The sequence below is a fragment of the Lontra canadensis genome, unplaced genomic scaffold, assembly GCF_010015895.1.
Source record: "Lontra canadensis isolate GAN:19392208 unplaced genomic scaffold, GSC_riverotter_1.0 scaffold3, whole genome shotgun sequence".
NCBI lineage: Eukaryota > Metazoa > Chordata > Mammalia > Carnivora > Mustelidae > Lontra > Lontra canadensis.
In genome coordinates this window covers 39204977-39224865 of record NW_022630997.1, presented here as the reverse complement: position 1 = coordinate 39224865, position 19889 = coordinate 39204977, and the positions used below count along the sequence as shown (strand labels likewise).

Genomic DNA, 19889 nt, shown 5'->3' with positions numbered 1-19889 from the left:
CTGTGTTTCCTTCTGACTAGAATGGCTACCAGATGATCCTTCCTGGTGATATGTTGATGACTTGCTAATTTATGGCTTTTAAAATCGAGGAATCTGAAAACATTGCTGGGAGTTCAGGCTGCGCATCACGTGGGCCACGCAAGGAGAGGGCTGAACGGCTTGCTTGTCAAGGGATAGAGGTTTGTGTGAAAAGCAAAGCCTCTGTGACATTTCAACCAGAGTGATGTCTGTGATCTAGAAATCATGAATGGCATCCTATCGGAAACAGCCCCCATAGGAGTAGACCCCCACGGACCACATCAAGCTGCGCAGAAGGGAGAGGGAGTACTGCCCACGCTGTGTGTAGAGGGGAAAGGAAAGGAAAGGCGTATGGTACCGGGCCCAAGGCAACACCACACGAATTAACCCCACATCCTATTCCCAAGTGTTAGAGTCAGCCCTTATCAGAAAAAGTCCAGATGGAAATGTGATTGTAGGAAGACGGTCACCTCTGGGAACGAAGAGGGGAAGCTTATGTAAGCTCTGAGTTTGAACTCCCCAACCACTTTGGTGGCCAAATAATGTATAGCTCAAGAGTGCTGTGGCATATTTGGAAATCTCTATGGGTGTGACTACATTTATCCCCAGTGCTTGTGTGTAGCGAGCACACAATAATTACATGTGGGATGATGGTGATGAAGGCAGGACTCACGCTAGCTCTCCCGGGGAGGGCATAGACTCCGGTGTAGATGAAGTGAGTCTTTGTAAAGAAATACCGTTGACCTTTGAACAAATGGGGGCACCGACCCTCGTGTGGTCAAAAATCTACATGTAATTTTTGACTCCCTCCAGAGCTCAACTCTTAATAGCCTACTACTGACCCAGAAGCCTTACCAAGAACATAGTCACCTGACACCTATTTCGTATGTGACATTTATTACAGACTGCGTTCTTATAATAAAGTAAGCTAGAGAAAAGAAAATGTTACTAAGAAAATCCTAAGGAAGAGAAAACACATTTACTGTACTGTATTTCTCCCAAACAGTCCGCATGTACATGGACCCACGCACTTGAAGCCCGTGTTGTTAAAGGATCCACTGCAATGTCTGTTCTGGCACAGTAGCTCCTCTAAGGTGCCAATCCTTTAAAAAACAAAAAGTGGTCTCGAACCACAGTGGGCAAAGCTTGAGTGTGGTTGAGAGAATGGAGTGGGACTTCAAGACAGCCAGGCAGTAGGGAATAGAAAGTGGTCTCAGAAAGGAACAAAAGATACACACAGAGAGAGGAGGAAACAATTTCTGATCTGAGAAGAGGCACAGAATTAAATAAGAACCCAATAATAAGGAACCAGGGAAGACTGCCCTCTCTCAGTAAGTCAGTGGAGACGACTATACAGGCAAAGTAGAGTGTGAGAGGAAAATATGATTTTAAGACTTAGTCCCATGAAGGTAGAACCAAAGATGGATGGTTGTAAGAGGGGTTCATGTAATATGAATTTTAAAACTAGGGTGTTGGCTCTCCTCGGCTTAGGAGTACCAGAAGTGGGGGTCAGCAGCCAGGGAACAGGCTATACCCGGCCCTCCTCTGAAATGTCACCTCCCAGGACTTCTTCAGGGTAACTCATCCGTGTTTGTCTCTATAACAGAATTTTAGTCTTTTTTGTTTTCATTTTTTGCCACAGGCATTAAAATTTGTACTTGGTGATTTTGTCATTCATAGCCTCGCACATTGCCTGTAACCTCCTGGTGACTGCAACGTCCCTGAGGACAGGTCCACGGGTAGCTTGCTCCCCACCGAACCCCTCGCACCCAACACAACCTACATTGTGCCAGGCACGGGGGTACACGGTGAACATCCGCGGACTGAAAATCATCCAGTAGCCATGATAACAGGAACAGAGAGGAAGGCAGGAAATGAACTGTGCTCCAGTATTTCCTGGGTCACGAAATTCTTGTTAAATTACTGAATACCCTTTAAAATATGACGACTACATTAAAGAACATAATAAAGTATCTGTTTTCATTTTTAAGTGGAAAAGCATGATAAATTCTGCCAACCTCTATGGCTTTAGGGCTCCCACCTACAATCCGGAGATGACAACTCACGTTGAAGGCAGAGTCTGCCCTAACTCCCTCCAGGAAGACCCAGCCTCCTGAAGGAGAGAGGTACCACTCCCACCCAAGGCTCTGAAACAAGCCCAGAGAGTGCACCTAACACAGGACTGTCCAGGAGGGGCTCTTGCTACTCTAAGTCTCACTGACAGTGAAGAAACCGCCCCCAGATGAGTCACGGAACCTAGTGGAACAGGTGGATATGTCTGCCAGGGCTGGGAACATTCTTCTCAAGATGCCACTCAGACAGGTTCTGCCTGGGGTGGCGGGGAGGGAGGTGTACACATCTGGCAGATCACTACAGTCTGCCATGGCTGGTAACCTAGGGAATGAACTCCCCAGAGAGGGGCTGAAAATGTCGAGACCCACAAATAAGGCACAAATCTCATTTTGGTCAATGATCCCTCCATCCATTCTTGAGAGCCCTTAGTCGTTACAAACGTACAAGAGATACATACATTTCTAGTCTCACCAAATGGGAAAAATCAAGGAAGAAATGGTTTTGTCCCCTCTCTACCTTTGGTCCTTGACCTTGGGGGGCGGGGGGCAGGACCTTTAGAAGCAATAGGCGAGCATAAGGAAGAGAGAGGCCCATAGTGATACTCAGGCATTTCTCTTCTTCTCCATCATGTGCACTGTGTTGTGGCCCCACCCATGGGCAGGGGTGGAGGAAAACATACAACCACAGGACCATGGGGTTCAGAACAGAAAGACGTGTCAGGAGATGATCACTAGAGGCAGCACAACCCCATGAAGCAGACTGCCCCTGGGTTCAAATCCCAAATCTATCCTTTATTTGCTGCGTAATGTCAGGCAAGTCTCATAACCTCTCTGTTCCTTAATTTCCTCACCCACTGCAAAGGGAGATGGTAATGCTTTCTTTATGTGGTTGCTATGAGGATTAAGAAATATGCAAGTTGGTAGGTATTACTACTGTCTGAGAAGGCAGTCTCAAGTCTTTGGGTCATAGTGATTCCCTTTTCATCTGCAAGTATGTGGCATTCCTCTGTCTACATAAAGAAAAGTTCTGAGGGAAGCCATAGCATATAAGTTCCACGGACAGCTTTCCTATATTGGAACTAAAGCCATATTAGTCTGTGACAATTATTCCCCCAACCAGAAGGGGGGCCCAGACTCTCCATGAGCCAGGAGACCCTTCCTTCAAGTAGACCTCATTCGCTTTCCTGGCCCCCTTTTGCCTTCATCTTGTCCTCTATTATTCATTTTCCTCTCTCTGTATCTTCTCAGCCTTTGGCTACCAGAAACCAGTAGAATAATCCAAACACACCTCATTCTCCCTTCTCCCAAACACCTGACCAAGGACTGCCTCAGTTTGGGGCCCCAGAAGCCCATCATGGGAAAAACAAGGTCTGGATGGCTCTCCGGCCTGGCCACCTCTAACAGCAGATGGATTCCTCTCTGTGGCTGATTATTTTCCATGGCCCTTGGCCATGTGACCTCGGACCATGATCTTGTCAGTTCTCATAAACTAAGCAGGAGTGGCTGAGTCACACACAGAGAGGAAATCTCTGGGGGAAATGGCAAGGGGCTATGGGAGGAAGAAGAGCAAACTGGGATCCCAAAGGCCATGGGAGCCTCACCCTCCTGCTCCCCCACCTCTGAGCAGCTTTGATTTTACATGGAGGGAAGGAGAAGGAGCAATGTGCCCCCCGGGGGGATGCAGGCTGGGCTGCAGGTGGGCTACCCTTCTGAATAAGATCTGGGCTCTCAACCCAAGAGGCCATTTGTCCCCAAGACCTCCAGCCCACAGAGACTGCCCGCATAGGCCACACTTTGAACCCCTGATTACTGACACCCAATTCCTATTCTTAGGACCCCTGACACATCGTAATAAGATAAAGTAGAGAACAGTGGATGCTCACATGTGCACATGTCCCCACATCTACCACTAGCTCTGGAGGTCCTGCAGGAGGTCAAGTGAGGAACATCGATACGAGTGTTGGGAAAAGCCACTCGGGCCCTTGATCCCATGTTGATGGTGAAGATGTCCTGGGGATGCGATGTGGGCTGTTTATGTTATGCCCAACACACAGATGAAAACCGAAAATGAGGCATCAACAAAAATCTCCATGTTCTCCAATATCCTGAAATTGGGTGTTGCATAAACAAAACCTTAAACTTCTCTAATTTTTTGTGTTTTTGGTTTTCTGGTTTTTGGGTTTTTTTTTTCCCCCCTCTAAATCCATCTTTAGATTTCAAAGTTGTACATGTCTGTAGCTTTGGGTCACAAGTTCCCTTAAATTCTTTGACAAGTTAATGCATTGTTTGAGAGGTTATTCCTACGTAAAATACGCACACGCAATCCCCTCTACTGTGTATATGTTTTAATTACATTCTGGGCATTCATTTGATGAAACCCTGGGGAGAAGAGTATACGTCCGTGCGTCCATACATCTAGTGCGTAGATTTTTGCATACACAAAAACATGGGGCAAAGCATGCTATTTTAAGAGTCTGAACTCTATCTTTCAACAAAGTTTAGCTGCTTTCCTTTTGCAAATGCATTTAATTTTATCTGGAAACTTTCTGACGTTAGAAATAGAACAACTGTAGTTTCTCATTATGTTTACTGCCAGAGTCCATGCTTGCTTGCTCAACTAAAGACCTTATATTGCTAATTACTACCACATGCCCATATCCCAAGCAAAAGAAAACTTATTGATTCTGACAGCCCATTCTCTCAACACTGAATTCCAAATGAAAACTCAAATTTTGGCCAAACATAACATTTCATCAATCTTGTTCTACTGACTGAAAAACAACATCAAACAAAGGGTGCTAATGGCCCTTTATTACCGTTCCTTTCCCAAGCTTATATTTTCTGATGAAAGATCTAAGTGACCAAAGGGCTTCTTTAAACTACTTAGTAATTAGCTTTTGAACCAGGAAACAATGTGTAAAGTAAAACGAACGGTCCCGGCGTTGATGACAGGACCTACTCTCTGTCCTCAGGGTCGGGGGACATCGGAGACCCAAAGAGCACATTAAAAGCAAAGTGTGTATTTTCATAAAGGGAGAAGAGAGAAAGCGAAAGAGAAAAAAAACCAGGCTAAAAGGTCGTGATAAAAGATGACGGAGACAGACAGAACAAAAGCCACGGGAAGTCTGTGATCTGAAGTCATCAGCACTCAGGGGTTTGAGTGGAAGTGCCAAAGCGAGAAAGATGACCAGATCAGAGCAGGGGCGGGTGGGAGGCCGCTGCTCTGAGGCCCCCTCTGGGACGCCCACTAACAAAAGCCACCAGTCACCCAGCCCACCCACACTGGACCAGTAAAACTATTAAGAGAAAAACATTGTACCCGGGGTGAGAGTCAAGAAATATGGTCCATGTACATGTCGGGGCAATTGACTTTATGGGCTTCCTCGGGGGCCGTGATAAGGAATTGCTGGCTTAGAGCTAGTGGGGTGGGAGGCCATAAAGAGAGCCCAGTTCCTCAGAACGCCTTCTGCTTTATGGCGACCTGTTCACACCTTAGAGGCGAAATGGGCAGAGGAGCTGTTTTCCTCTTGGCAATGGAATAAATGACCGATGGGAATCTCTGGACTTATCTGGCCTTTTGGATCCAACCAATGGCCCAAAAATCAGAACAGCTTGGTTCTCATCTCATCCAGGGCTGTTAAGGTAATAGGAAGAGGAGGGCTCCATTAGAGGGAAGGTGGAGGAATGTGTTGCCTCCACGGAAGAGACGCCAACTGGCCTCCTCTCGCCCACTGTCCTTTGTTCCTTTGAAAGGAAACTGGTGTCCTGTGGGTAGTTCAAGAAAATGAGTTTTGGGTTTGTTTTTTGTTGTTGTTTTTTTTCCCCACCTCCTCATTTTCTGTACGAAGGACTGGACACCTGAGCTCAGGAGGCTCTGGGATCACCCACAAGAGATGAGATGTGCTCCCTCCAACAGGACGGTCAGGCTGGGAGGAGGTGAGGGGGGAAGGGCAGTGCTATGGTTTTATTTTCTCTTAAAAAACAAAACAAAAAGAGTTCATCTGAAAAGGTGTCCGAGGGGGGAGACCCTGTTCTGCGATCAGAGCTTATAGGACTGAAAACACTGTAGGACTGAGAGATGAGAATCCTCCCATCTTGATCTGGATGGTAGTTACTGAGCATGCACGCAGGGACACACCCCTTGAGCTGTGCGTTAACCCTCAAGTGTGCCTCTTACTCTGTGGAAGTTTGAACAAAAACAACAACAACAAAGCTCAGGACCCAAGAAAAAGTTTAAAAAAAAAAAAAAAAGTGAAGTAAAGAATGGGTGCCACCAGCCCTGCCTGGCGCTCTGGCCGGGGACAGAGAGGCTGAGGCCCCGCTGTTGACAGAGGAGTCAGGCTTCTGGTTGGTGATGAAGGATTGCAGTGATTCAGAGATCGGTGGAATGACTGGACCACAAAGTGAGCCAGTCCCCAAGAAGAAAGTGCTGAGGTACAGGAAGCCCAAAGAAAGCCTCATTGGGAATAGGACCCATGCTCCAACATACCACAGATAGAATGTGTCTTGCCCTGAGGAATCTCAACAACGTAATAGTCCCTCTGAGGACAAGCTCAGTGCCTCCTGGCTGAAGAGAATCAGTTTCCTGGCTGCTACAATGCCTTGACGGTAGGCCAGGTGACCTTGACCCTGCCCCCCCTAAGGCCTCCCTGCTGGAGGACAATCCCATGTTACTGTGTCACAAAAATCAAAAACAAACAAACGAAACTCCAAGGATGGCATCACATTCACCTGGGGGACCAGAATGTAGTCCCTGAGCCTGTCGATGGGAAGAATGAACAAGCTCAGCTTCCTGGGGAGGGCTTAGAACAGAAAATACAGGCCCCGTCATCTAGGAACCCCTTCCAGGAGAAATGCAGTATGTGTCTTGGATCGACAGGTAGGGAAGAAAGTCGTGAACGGGCACACATCTGGGTAGGCGGTCCACGGGGGACAGCTTCCTGGGGTAATTCCGACATCACAGCCCACACAGAATATGGCCCTTCCCTCACAGAAGCTTCTGGAGGAGGGGAGGGGAGAGCAGGATTCCTGTGTCACCGCCAGAGGGGCTCTGGAAAGTCACTCAACCCCATCTCTTCTGATGCAACTGACTTACTTTCTGCCTCCATGTTTGTTAAAAGTCCCGCCGAATTTATTCCGATTCAGGATGAGAGCAGCAATTTCGGGCACGTAGCGGGCAAACATTGCCTACATGCATGAAACAAAGAAAAAAGAGCCAAAAAAAAAAAAAAAATGGCATGCAGAGAGGATTCTACCACAGCGGAGGCAGCAAAACCTCTTGGCATACTTACTTTCTTCCACTAACCGCACTATAGGAGCCCCCGTATTTCTTGCGGTTTCCTATTAATTCTATGATTTCAGGGACGTAGCTGGCAAACATGGCCTGAGGAGAAGACAGGAGACAGAAGAGAGACTGAAAAGACAGGCCAAAGAAAGGGGGTGACCTTTTCAGAAGGGGAGGGGGCTCTAAGATCCGAAAACACAAAAGGGTTAAGACTGCAAAGGTATATACTAATAAAGTGGATTATAAAAATAAAAGCACAAAAAGAGCAAACTCCTGAAAATATACAGGACAAAACAAACATTAGCCAACCTGGACAACTACCCAGAAAAAAAAAAAAAAAAATCACAGTCAGGATAAATGCAAGGGAGACAGGAATAAAGAAACTGACATTCAAGGTTTCTTGCTGAAAGGAAATCAGCACAAGGGATGCATGCTGGTGAAATCACACACTCACACACACATACACACAAGGGCAGGAGAAGACCTTTCTAGTTAAAATTCACAGGAGAATCAATGCCTTTTTGAGGGACGAAAGACAGTAAACACCAAAAGAAGATTAAAATAATACATACACTTTTTCCGTTTAAAAAAAAAAATCATCCAAAAGCACAAAAGGTAAATATAGGAAATCACATGGGAGGACAGAATAGCAAGGAGAAACACAAATCTGCCATGTTTTGTCCAACAAACATTGTGCTTGTGGCTGGATCGGTGGGTCTGGTGACCTGCAGGGACCGCCCCGGCGCGGAGGAAATGCTTGCGCCAGTGGACACACGCACATGTACATTCATATACATTCTGTAAATGTATATGTGCTGTATGCATACAGAGCAGAGAGCCAGATATGCATCCTATAAATGCATGTGCGGTGTACACATGTGGAAGCCGTGTGCGAGGGAGGATTCTAATCTCCACATACGCGGCAAAAATCTCAACTTCCAAATGGGCTACCTTGAAAGACAAAACACAGCAACCAACGTGTTGCCAGAAATCCCCCTTGAACATTACATCACAACCGACCGTTATGACCTGCAAAGGCCAGAAAAGCAAACAGCGAAACTTTCTGATGTGGGGGTGGTGGGACACCCCACGGGTCGCTGCATCGTGGAGCTGGTCGGCTGCTTAGGAAACCACACAGGGGTCACGCAAGGATGTCCCCCTGCAGGAAACCCCTAGGCTTCCTGTCCTCCGCAGGGACCCTACTCTTCAGGGCAGGCCCCAGCCACAGTGTTTGTTGGAAGTTAGGGGAGGATCATGAAGGGTGTGGGGGAGCTCTTGAAACCGCAAACTGTCTAAAGAGTGTCCACAGCGTGGACTGGGTCGGGGACAGCAGCTGTCCTCCCTGAGAATCAGCTGCTGAATAACGTTACCAAGGGACAGACACTCTCACTTAATAAGTGAGCATCCCTTTCTGGAAGACCATTAGGTTTCCTCCCGGTGAAAAGGCTGACCCCGGCAAGGGCAGGGTGCCTGGGTCTCTGGGAAATGAGTCTAACATACCTAAGGAACACGCAGGAAAGTCACCATTGCGTTTGGGTTTACTTAGCCTGGGGGTAAAGCTAAGGCGATCACTTGCTGGTAATGCGGAAACACAGAATCTAAAATACAAAGCTTTAAAGAAACGGATCGTAGAAAATATCAATGACCATAAAAATCGACATCGTAATAAACAGTTTTTACCAGTCCCCCGAGGATGAAGAAGACCATGAAAAGGCGTCCGAGCGTGGTTTTTGCGTAAACGTCCCCATAGCCAACAGTGGACATGGTGACCATGAGTAAGTAGACACATTCCCAGTATGTGAGAGCCTGGTTGTTCTGGAAATTTTCCCATGGGTCCCCTGAATTCTCCACCTAAAGCAAGGGGACAGGGAAGAGAAAAGATGACATTGTGTGCATAGGATATACCAGGAAACCAAAACCTCTAGCGGCCTCAGCACCAGGTGTCTGTGGCCCCGGGTGAGCTCTACAGCAATGACTCGGAACCTCTGCACAGGTCACGGAGAAAGTGGGGTGGTAACACACACCTGTCTTCCAGGCTGATGGGGCAGAGAAGGGGAAAGAGCAGAGATAAAAAATCCCTACTCCAGTTTTCTTCTCATTGTTGAAGATCTGAAGCCAGCGGAGTCTGAAGGCATTGCCGCCGGCCACGTTTTACAGCATTACCTTCAAGGAAAGAGCCAGAGAGCCCTGCCCTGACCTTTCTCTGTGAGTTCCTGTTCAGTCTCTGAGGGCCTGGCTCATGCGCTCCCGAGGAAATTCGAGACTCTCCCACCAGGGCCTCCTCTTTTCATCATTTTGACCAAGGCGATGCCTGGTGGGCTTTGCTCATTCAGACCTTACACCTGAACCCCCATCAGCATCTCTCGGAGTCTGACTCTGCTCTCCTGGCTTTGCAGAATGTCAGGGATGGCTCTACCCCGCAGAGGGCAAGAATTTCCCTGAGCACACGAAAGTCAAGCTCTTGAGAACAATTTGCTTTTGCGCAACCCCTCAGACTGAGGGTCAGCAAGCTTTGTCTGTAAAGGACCAGATAGTAAATATTTTCAGCTTTGTGCAGCATACAGTTTCTGATCTCTGTAGCAACAACTCAACTCTGCGGTTGGCGAATCAGCCAGAGGCAATACTTATGCTCAAGGGAGAGTGCATGAATTGGGAGCCCTTTGTCCCCAGGGGTGCAGCACATGCACCTTCACATAACACCTTACCTTTCCATCAGTTTGATCCACCAACAAAGCTGTGAGGGAGGCAGGAGAGACACTCGAGCTACTACTCTCAGGAGAGAGGGAGAGATGCGACTGGATCTCCAGGTCTTCCCGGGATCCCAGCCCTGCCGTACACCACATGGGCAGTGCCTATGACCCACCGGCATGGCCCGTGTGGGCAGCCAGCCCCCAGTCCCCAATCCACCAAGCCTCTGGTTCTTCCTCGGCAGAAAGTTTCCAAAACAAACCTAGCCTCTTTCACACATCACTTCTTGAGCTCAACATGCCATATTCGTGGAGCTTTCCTGGTGGAGCAGAAGCTACTTCCCAAAATGTATGGTGAGCTCACCTCACCGGACTACTGAACCAAGTACGGTGATGAGGGTATTACCTACTAAGAGTGATTTCAGGCCAGAATTCCATCAGCATAAAAGGGTGGGCGGGGAGCCCTCAGATCTAGTGACTGAAGGAGAGCCCCAGCTTCCATTCCAGGCCCGCCTCCCATGATAATTACATAAATCCCGATGATGGGAGGTGACTAAAGGCACCTTCCTCCCCCTAACACAGCTAGAGGCTTAGTAAAGGGAAGGCACATTTACTCAAAGCTTCAGAGTGAGATAAGGCTCCTTCCAGTTTTAATAGTTTGCGCTTGTGCAAAACACGCTTCCAACAAAAGCTGTGGTCCCTAAAAGCAGGAATAAAGGTCTTCCTTGAGGAAGTGCGAATAACTTGACTTAATAATGGAAGCCTTTCAAAGAGTCATTAATTTAGAAGAATTAACATTTTGGAGATACAAAACAACTTGACAAGTAATCAGGCAAAAGAATCAGAGGTGGCTTTTTGTAAGGGGGAAGCGGAGAGAAATTGAGGGATCTGAATTTGTTGTTTATTAAGAGATGTGGGTCAAACGCCCAACCTTGTCGCGAAGACCTTTTCAAGTGTTGGCTGAGGACGCACTGCCATCTTGTGGCTTCCTGGGGTTACTGCAGACAGGGTGAAAAACCCACCAAACCAGTGAACTGAAAAACTCAGGTTAATGAAGCGAACATCATTCACCATTTGGAACTAGTTTAGGGGAAAAGGGTTGGAAACCCAGACAATGGCGCAGTTGCTTCTCCTGCTCCTACATTCTGCGGCGAGGCTGAAGTTTCCTTCAGAGAGAAAAAGTTTAAGTCAAAAAATGACGCAGGGACGGACTTACTGCAGAAAAGCCAGAGCTGAAGCCTCGTTAGGGATACTTACCAAATGGATGAACCCCGCTGCTGTTAGCCATGTGCTGATAAATATGGAGAGCAGATTCACCAGCTTGATGGAATTACTGTGCAAAAGAGACAACAAGCAAAATCCCCAAGTTACAAGAGAAGACCATGTCCGCGCTGCCTTCCAGAGTGACAGCAATCTTTAAAGGACAGGTCGCCCACCTCTAGTCCCCAGTATTTCCTCCATCATAAAGGAAGGTCCTGGAAGATCCTGCATTGGTGGGTAGGAACAGAGCCTATAGAAAAATGATATCTGGGCCATAAAAATGGGTTTAATTTTTCTTTAATTAAATTTTATTTTGAAAATTTTTATGTCTACAGAAATATGGAAAGAACAGTAAAATAAACACTTACATGCCCTTCTTCTAGAGTGAGCAATTAATATTTTGGACATTTTGCTTATATTCTTTTTTTTCTCTTTTTCTATTCTTTTTTTTTTTTTTTGGCTGTATCATTTACAAATACAATGTAGATATCATGATGTAACCCTTAAATACTTCTGCATTTAACTCCTGAGGACACCATGCAACACACTCTACAGTTGTCATGCCCAAGAAAATTCATGTGAATTCAGGAATGTCATCTAAAATACACTCTTTCTTTAGAATTCTCCAGTTGCCCTGAAATTGTTTAGTGATATTTTCATTTTTTTTATCCTGATACAAGAACCAGTCGAGATTCAGGAATTGCATTTCGTTATTATGTTGCTTTCTTTATTCCAGGGGTCAGGAAACGTTTTCTATAAAGGGACAGACAGTAAATCTTCTAGGCTTTGCCGGTCACAGAGTCGCTGTGGCAGCTATCCTACTTTGCTGCTATAGCGTAGAAGTCAGTAAGAGAAGGATGTGTCTGCATTCCAATAAAGTTTTATTTACAAAAACAGGCAATGGGCTGGATTAGCCCTGGGACTATATAGTTTTCCAACCCCTGCTTTCTTCTCCTTTCACCTGCCCCCCTAACCTTTTCGTTGGTTTCCCAGGACATTTAATCTTCAGTGCACTCAGGTCAGCTATCTTATAGAATTCCCATATTCTGGATTTGTCTGATTGTTCCCTCATGAGTGGATCCCATTTAAATGCATCTGTTAAGAATATCTGATTGGAATCACATCAGAAAATCTCAACTCAATTACACTAGGTCCAGTCAGTTGATTAAGGTGGGAACGTGAAATCTTGCTACCAAAAGGAGTCCACTTCCCTTTGTAATTAATACGTCATCTATGCAGTGAGAATCTGAGACTCTATGAATATCCTATTCCTGTATCACCTCCTGCCTAATAATGTCAGCATCCATCAGTGTCCTTGAGTGGATCAGTGAGGACCCACTAAAGTCTAAACACCCTGAAAGCAGAGGCCTTGTCTGCCTGGATCCGTGAGTGCCTGGCACATAGCAGGGCCTTTACGCATAAATTCTGAGTAAACTGGTCCCTCCCCCTGCACTCTTCCCTCCTGGCTTCACCCCGTTCACTCCCGCTGGGGTCTAGCTCCTTGAACAGTGTTGTTGGCAGGTCACTTCCCTATCCAAAGGCTCCCTGTTGCTTAAAATGTTGTTTCCAAACTCCTTCCCTCCTCAACACCTGCTGAAGTTTTGGGTTCACCCTCTACCTTTTCAACATCAACTCTTGAAACCTCCATCACAGCCAAACGTGCGGCCTCCGTCTATTTATTCTACTACCCAAGATGTTCCTTCCTATCTTTGCAAACATTTCCCTTTCTTCGGAGCCTGATTCAATCCCCACGTCCTTGTTAAAGTCGTCCCTGCAGCTAGGATACGAAGGGACTCCTCCTGGCTCTTACTTCTGGCCACTCACTGGTAATCAACCCCATTGTCCGAACACAACTTTTGTAATGTTGTTTTTGATTGCTGTCTGTCTCTTGTGTTCCTGGCTGTATCTTGCGGAAACAAACTCTATTCTCTACCTCTTTTAGTCTCTCTGTAGCGGCGGAATGCCACCCCCGGGTGGTTCTGCCCATCATTCTTGACTGATTGTTCTCTGCCCTCTCCTACCTCTTTCTCATGTGGAACCAATGATTTAAATCCCAAGAGTTTAAAGGACATAGTAACAGTAATAAACGGCAATGGTTCACACTGCTCTCCATTCTAAGTACTTCCAGTGTATTCCCTCCTCTACTGTTCATGATGACTCTGTGATGTCACCCACACAGAAAGTAGTGAGTTGGAATGTGAGCCAGGGCACTCTGACCAGAGTGCACCCTCTTGGGCACTACAAAGTCCTCTTGGCCCCTGGCCTACAGAGTCATAGACTGGTGTCCATCAGAGTCTTCCCTGGTCTGTCCCTGTGCCCCATGAACAGGATAGGAAAAGCTCAGAAAGAGCTGCCCCAAGGAGGAGAGAGACTCTCTTAGACATATTGATGAAACTCTTGAACCTCACAAAAAAAGAACGGAAAAGAAAAATTCTGGTAACTATATCTATCCTGGGGTCACTGTGTGGAGGAAGGCAGGAGGGGGCTGCGGTCTAGGGTAGCCCGGGGGTTGAAGGAGGAGTCCCTCAGTGGAGGTCAGATGATCAGTTCCAGAACAGGGGACGAGGCTAGAGCCCAGCTTGCCTTTTTCTTCAATCGTCTTTTCTTCACAGAATTGAGCAGAGCAGCCCATGGTCTTCGTTTTTTCTAGAGTTGGTTCTGACAACTCCAGGAAAATAGAGCCAAATATTTTTAAAAAATGTGTTTGTTACTGATCTTTTGAAATGTGTGGAATGACTTCCTTCTGGTTCAAAAACAGAAAAACAATAAAAATGTCCACTCCATCATTCTTAGTCATCTTGACAGTTGCCAGATCATAAGAGTTGCCTATAAAAATTGCCAATATTTATTGAGTCCCTATTATATGTGCTAGGCATTGTGTTGAGTTCTTCATTCTGCTCAGATTTTTACCATTCTACCTTTTGATGCAGGTACTATCACTGTTCCTGCTAACCAAATAAGGAAACTGAGGCTTGGTATACTTAAGCAGCTTGCCGGAGAAGACACGGTTGGTAGGCGGTGGGATTAATATTCGAACCAGCCCTGTCTGACCCAAACCCTATAATATAATCCCAACGCAATAATTGGGAGACGCCACACAGGATTCTGTGTCTATTGCTCTTGGGTTTCCCACATCCCTTCCTCAAGGACAGCCCTGTCCTCAGCCTCTGACCTGGGCAGGTGTCACTCAAAGACTCCCACTTCTCCTACCTGGGTGGCCTGAACCACACAGGCCGATGGAGGAACTCTCGGCTCTAAATGGTTATGAAGTAGGGCTTATTGGAAGCATTTTTAAGGAATGGAGTGGGAGAGAAAGAATCTGACTCCTTCTGAGATTCAGGTGCAAAAAAAGTATAAGTCTGGGGCTCTGGAAGGCCATCTGCCCTGGAGAAAGCCTGCCTGAGAACGTGACCTGGAAGGGATAAAGAGAAAAGCAGAATCCTGATGGGAAACTTTGAACCCCTGGATCTAGACATGTCTAATTCTGTCTTGAATCCCTGTCATTATCAAGGCTGTTTCAAAGTAGAGTCTGTCCCTCACAATTAAAGCAATCTGCTCACGACAGGAGGGGTAAAATCCAAATTGTTCTCAGAGAATCTAACAATTGATCTGGTCTGTAAAGTAGGTCCGGGACCATTTCCACCTAAGAAAAGAGGGTGGATCCTCTACCACCACCAACTGTGCTCAGCAGGATGCTTAGTTCCATGGCTCTGCAGGTTCTGGATGGAACTGGCATTTACAAGGGCAAGCACAGATCTGCTAAATCCTGGCCTTTGTCTCTCTTCCCAGATGCTACCATGGGTCATGCAACCATCTCTAGGTAGTTTCTGAAGCTGTGAATGGAAATCACCAACTCACCAAAATAATGTTTAAAATCTTCTATTTCAGCCTCTCCTGAGAGCAGAGAGATACCAGAATTCTTGCCTTTCTGTTCCCTAGAGCAGCCTGTCAACCCCAGAGGCCCACTCACTGGACTTTCAGAGCATTCTCGCTCTCGAAGGACAAGCCCCCACCTCTCCCACCCAGAGACTGTCAGAGTAGAAATAAAATGTATGGATCTAAGGCATCCATCAAACGAGCCATCAGAAGCAGAAACTCTGATAGCCAGTGAACTTCATTCATTGTTGCAGCTGGAACATCAACTAGTTTCTCAGTGGGAAGGCAAACTCTGGCACACTCCTCTACTTTGTGAGTCCTCCAAGGTGTGAGCTAACACGGGAGAGGGAGAAGCAGATGAGGAAAAGGTAGCTGGCATCTCAGAGAAGCATGTACATATGGTCCCCGACTTCACAAGCATTCAACTTATACCATTCTCAGTGTGAAAGCCACATGCCTTCAGAGACACGAGATTTTTGTGTTTTGAATTTTGGTCTTTTCCCAGACTAGCGATAGGCAGCATGATTTCTCTTGTGACCCCGGGCAGTAGCAGTGAGCTGCAGCCCCCAGTCAGCCACGTGATCACCGGAGCACACAACCGACACACAACCACTGGTTTTCACTTCTGGTACAATATTCAGTAAGTTACGTGACATAGTCAGCAGTTGATTATGAAAGAGGGTTTGAGTTAGATGGTTTGGCCCAGGTGTGGACCAATTTAAGTGCTCTGAGCACATTTAAGGTAGGTTAGGCTAAGCTACAATGTTCCAGACGTCAGGTGTAACAAATGCATCTTTGACTTGGGGTATTTCCGACTTACAGTGGGTTCATCCAGATGTGACCCCATTGTACGTCAAGGAAAATCCGTTTTGTTCGTTTTCCGAAAGGATAATTAAATACCAAGCTGGTTCGCTTGCACACTCCCAGATCCTTGGAACCCAAACAAAGCAGCGCTTGCCCAATCACCATGCGGAGCCCTCTTGAGATATTAAAACTATTGTAGGCTTCGAGCCTCTTGGTGCTTTGGAAAAACAACCTAAATACGATGATTATTAATTTCTAAATGATTGTCATAATGCTATTAATAGTGCTTCAGGGAATTCTTGCTGTGCGTAGAACAGTTCATCATTGTCGCGGAAAGAGTCCATATTCAACACTGAAATCTGATTATTTTTATGGCATTAACATCATTACAGATGGCTAGCATCAGGAATTTGCTTTCCAAATTAAACTATGCAACCAATCATCTAAAAGCCCTGTGAAAAGGACGCAAGATTAATTCTTAGTGGACTTTCTCTATACTCTGAAATTTGAACCTTACCAGGTCGCACAGACTCCTTGGGAAGAGGGAGAGGGTAGCAGGGTTAAGTTTGTGTTTTCTGTATGGCAAAAGGGTCACTGGAAATAGGCATAGGTTTGTGACCAAGGTCACGGGTCTGATCCAAACACGAACTTCCCAGTGGTTAGAATAGTTAGAATATTGGAACCATTCACATTTAAGCCCCTTTCTCTTGCCTTGAGGGAGGAATGGACTCGGACCTTATCATGAAAACTTAACTCATCTAAAGGAGAAGTGAGTTGGGGAAAATCGGAGGGAGAGACAAACCATGAGAGACTGTGGATTCTGAGAAACAAACTGAGGGTTTTGGAGGGGAGGGCCGTAGTGCGTTGGGTGAGCCTGGTGGTGGGTATTAAGGAGGGCACGTACTGCATGGAGCACTGGGTGCGGTCCATAAACAATGAATTTTGGAACACTGAAAAAAATTAAATTAAATTTTAAAAAAAGAAAAAAGAAAATCATTTTCATGTTGTCTGTTATCATTTCTGGGTCCCCAACTCATGAGTTCTCAATAGTCATTAGAAAAATTTACATGAACACTCTATCCAGAGCGAATGCTCCAAGGGCAGGCACAGATATCTTTCTGTTCCTGCAGATCGGAGATCTTTCCAGGACCACGCACATGCTGGAAGAGAGAAAGTCTGTCTCTTTCTGAAAGCATAGCTACAAACCCAGAGGTAGCGTGCACCATCTTTGCCCTCACTGTATTTATGAAGACATGTTTTGGTTAACACTGAAAAATGTCATTCACTTTCTACAAAACAGGGCAAATCTGTCCCTGCTCGGCTTGTCCACTATTTTCCTCCTTTGTGGCTGAGTGCACAGCCAGGTGTCAGTGGCTTTATTTTGTTTTATTGTTGCCTCTGCTGGACAGATGCAAGGTATCCACCCCTGAGAAGTCAACTCATGAGACCACACTGAGATGACTGGGCTGAACTACAAGCAAAATCAAGTTCCGTCCATTCTGTCCCTTACATACCTCTCCACCCCTCTTCCCGCTCTCCACCCCGACCTGCACTGCTCAGGGCCATTTCCTGCTACCACGTGCCTGGAAAACTGCCCCACTGAGACTAATGGTCTCCAGTTTTAGATGCCTCAAACCCATCATACAATTGATGGACTAGTCGATCTTTCTAAAACGTAAGTCTGACCACATTCCTGTCCTACTTAAACCCTTCAGTGGTCCCCTCTCACTGTCCGAGTTAAATCTGAGAAGCCCAGGAGCCTTCACGGTATGGCCTCCACCTGGACAACCCCTCCATAATGAACCCATCTCCATAATGAACACTCTTTTTAAAGAACTTAACCTTGGAGCCGTTTCCAAGGTCATATTTGTAGTACCATTTTAGTTCTCCAAATGCCCCCCCCAAAACGTGTGGGTTAGGTCAACGACGGTGCACACGCACCATAGAATAGTCTGAGGGAAATAAAAGTGACATGGGAGAATGCTCGTAATGTTTGTCTCAACCACAGGTGGGGATGGGGAAGTTACACTTTATCCTTTATGCTTTTCTATATCTTATCAGAGAGCACAGGAGGGGGAGGGACAGGGGGCGGGGAGGGGGGGTCCCAAGCAGGGTCCCCACCCAGTGTAGAGCCTGGGGACGGGGTCATTCCCACAGGGCTCAATCTCACAACCCTGAGATCATGATCTGAGCTGAAATCAAGAGTTGGATGTTTAACCGACTGAGCCACCCAGGCGGCCCGAGCACGGTCTACTTTAATAATTAGTAAGGCCATTGTCATTTGAAACAAATTGTTGGATGACCCATGTTTTCATCATCAACATATACACATCAAATGAGATGTGGAATGACAGCCTTTAAAACCGAGCTCCTTATTTTGCTCTGGTGCAGAATAATTACACGCCCTCTCCTCGGTGAGTCTGCTTGCCAGGGTGCAGGGCCACTGATGCACCGCCAAAAACTTGGGCAATGACATGGAGGGAACTCTGTTCCCTTCAATAGGCCATTTTCCAGACATGGAGCAAGGTAGCCACTACACCCCACCGCCGCCCCATTAGCTGGCAGTTTAAAGAATGGCCCTGATGCTGTCCCATCACTGTGACTTGTTGCTTTCATCTGTGTTTTCTCTGTCATCCTGTTCACTCTGGTTTCCTTTGCTGCCCAGTTAGTTCTCTCTCTCTCCCTCATATACTTCTTTGCTCTGTTTCTTCCAGCTCTTTGCCAAGCAAGGCAGCCAAAGGACAGAAAATGAAACTGCAATTTCAAGCCATTATTTCAAATCACATTTGCAACGTCTCTATCCCTACCTAATGCCACAGATCGGTGCGGGGGGGGGCCACCCAAGAAAGCCAGACAAAATCCCCCTAAAGGCGATTCCAGGGCTGTACCCACGCTCCTGAAAGGTCACCGTGAACATAGCAGAGTACAGAGGAGTCACCAGGAAATAAGCTCTGAGTCCAAAGCCCTATAAAAACCAAGGCTTCCTCTTCTCAGCATCAGAGCCTCCAGGATCTGGGCTCAGGGGTCCACAGAGGGAAGAAGCTGAGATTAGCCAGGCATCCAAAGAGAGAATGGGCTCACAGAGTTGGTCTAAAGCCTCTACAATTAAGTCACATTTCTTACAATTAAGAACTTTTTAAGTTTTATTTTAAGTCCTTACAATTAAGTCAAGTTTCCTTGGGGGCCTGGGACCTGGCCCTCACCTGCCTTCCTAATGTCATCTTTGTTTTCCTGGCACAAAGCCCCGAGTATCCAAGAGCGCAAGATTACTCAAAGAGCCCCCAAGGAGCCATTCCTCTCACCTGTGTGCTTTTGTCACTTCAGTGATTGGAGGTTTCTGGCCCTCACCTGCCCAAGCCCAGCCCTACTTGGATAACACTCAGAAGCTCACCTAAGACAATCCCTTTTCCTTAAGAAGAGCCTTGACCACCCCACACTGATGTCATTCCTCTCCTCTGTACTGCACCGCCACACACCCCCCCACCCTGATATACTTGTGTCCCAGCACCAACCCACCACAGGTCTTGCTGGGTCTCCCTCCCCTTGTACTGTCTGAGAGCAGGACGCTACCCTGGCCCCCGCCTGGCTGCTGGTACAAATGGACGCTCAATTCAGGCTTGTTGAATTAACTCAGTCACCCACACACGCAACAGGAACCGACACAGTCCAGGTTGTGGGGTTATGCTCAAAACCCCCTCTACCATAGAAAGAGTTGAACTAGTGGGAAGTAGGGTGCTGGGGAAAGGCTGTTTGGACCCCCAGAGAGCAGACCCCCAGCAGCCTGTCACTCTGGGACTCCTCCCTAAGACCGCTATACCCCCAACCCTAGCTGGCTGCTTCGGCTCTCTCCCCTGTGCTCTGGGAGAATGAAACAGCCTAACTGTGGGG

The 19889-nt window shown here is 46.8% G+C and overlaps 1 protein-coding gene across 35 annotated transcripts in view; it reads right to left on the bottom strand.

Annotated features, from left to right (window-relative positions):
• The window catches only part of KCNMA1 (potassium calcium-activated channel subfamily M alpha 1), a 717583-nt gene that overhangs the window by 216077 nt on the left and 481617 nt on the right, over positions 1-19889 (bottom strand). For all 35 annotated transcript variants that reach the window (XM_032839333.1, XM_032839342.1, XM_032839358.1 and 32 more), the window contains exons 7-9: positions 11319-11394; positions 9055-9225; positions 7382-7473 (exon numbers count right to left, since the gene is read on the bottom strand). In XM_032839333.1, coding sequence (XP_032695224.1) covers positions 7382-7473; positions 9055-9225; positions 11319-11394 — 339 coding nt within the window. The remainder of the gene's footprint in view (positions 1-7381; positions 7474-9054; positions 9226-11318; positions 11395-19889) is intronic.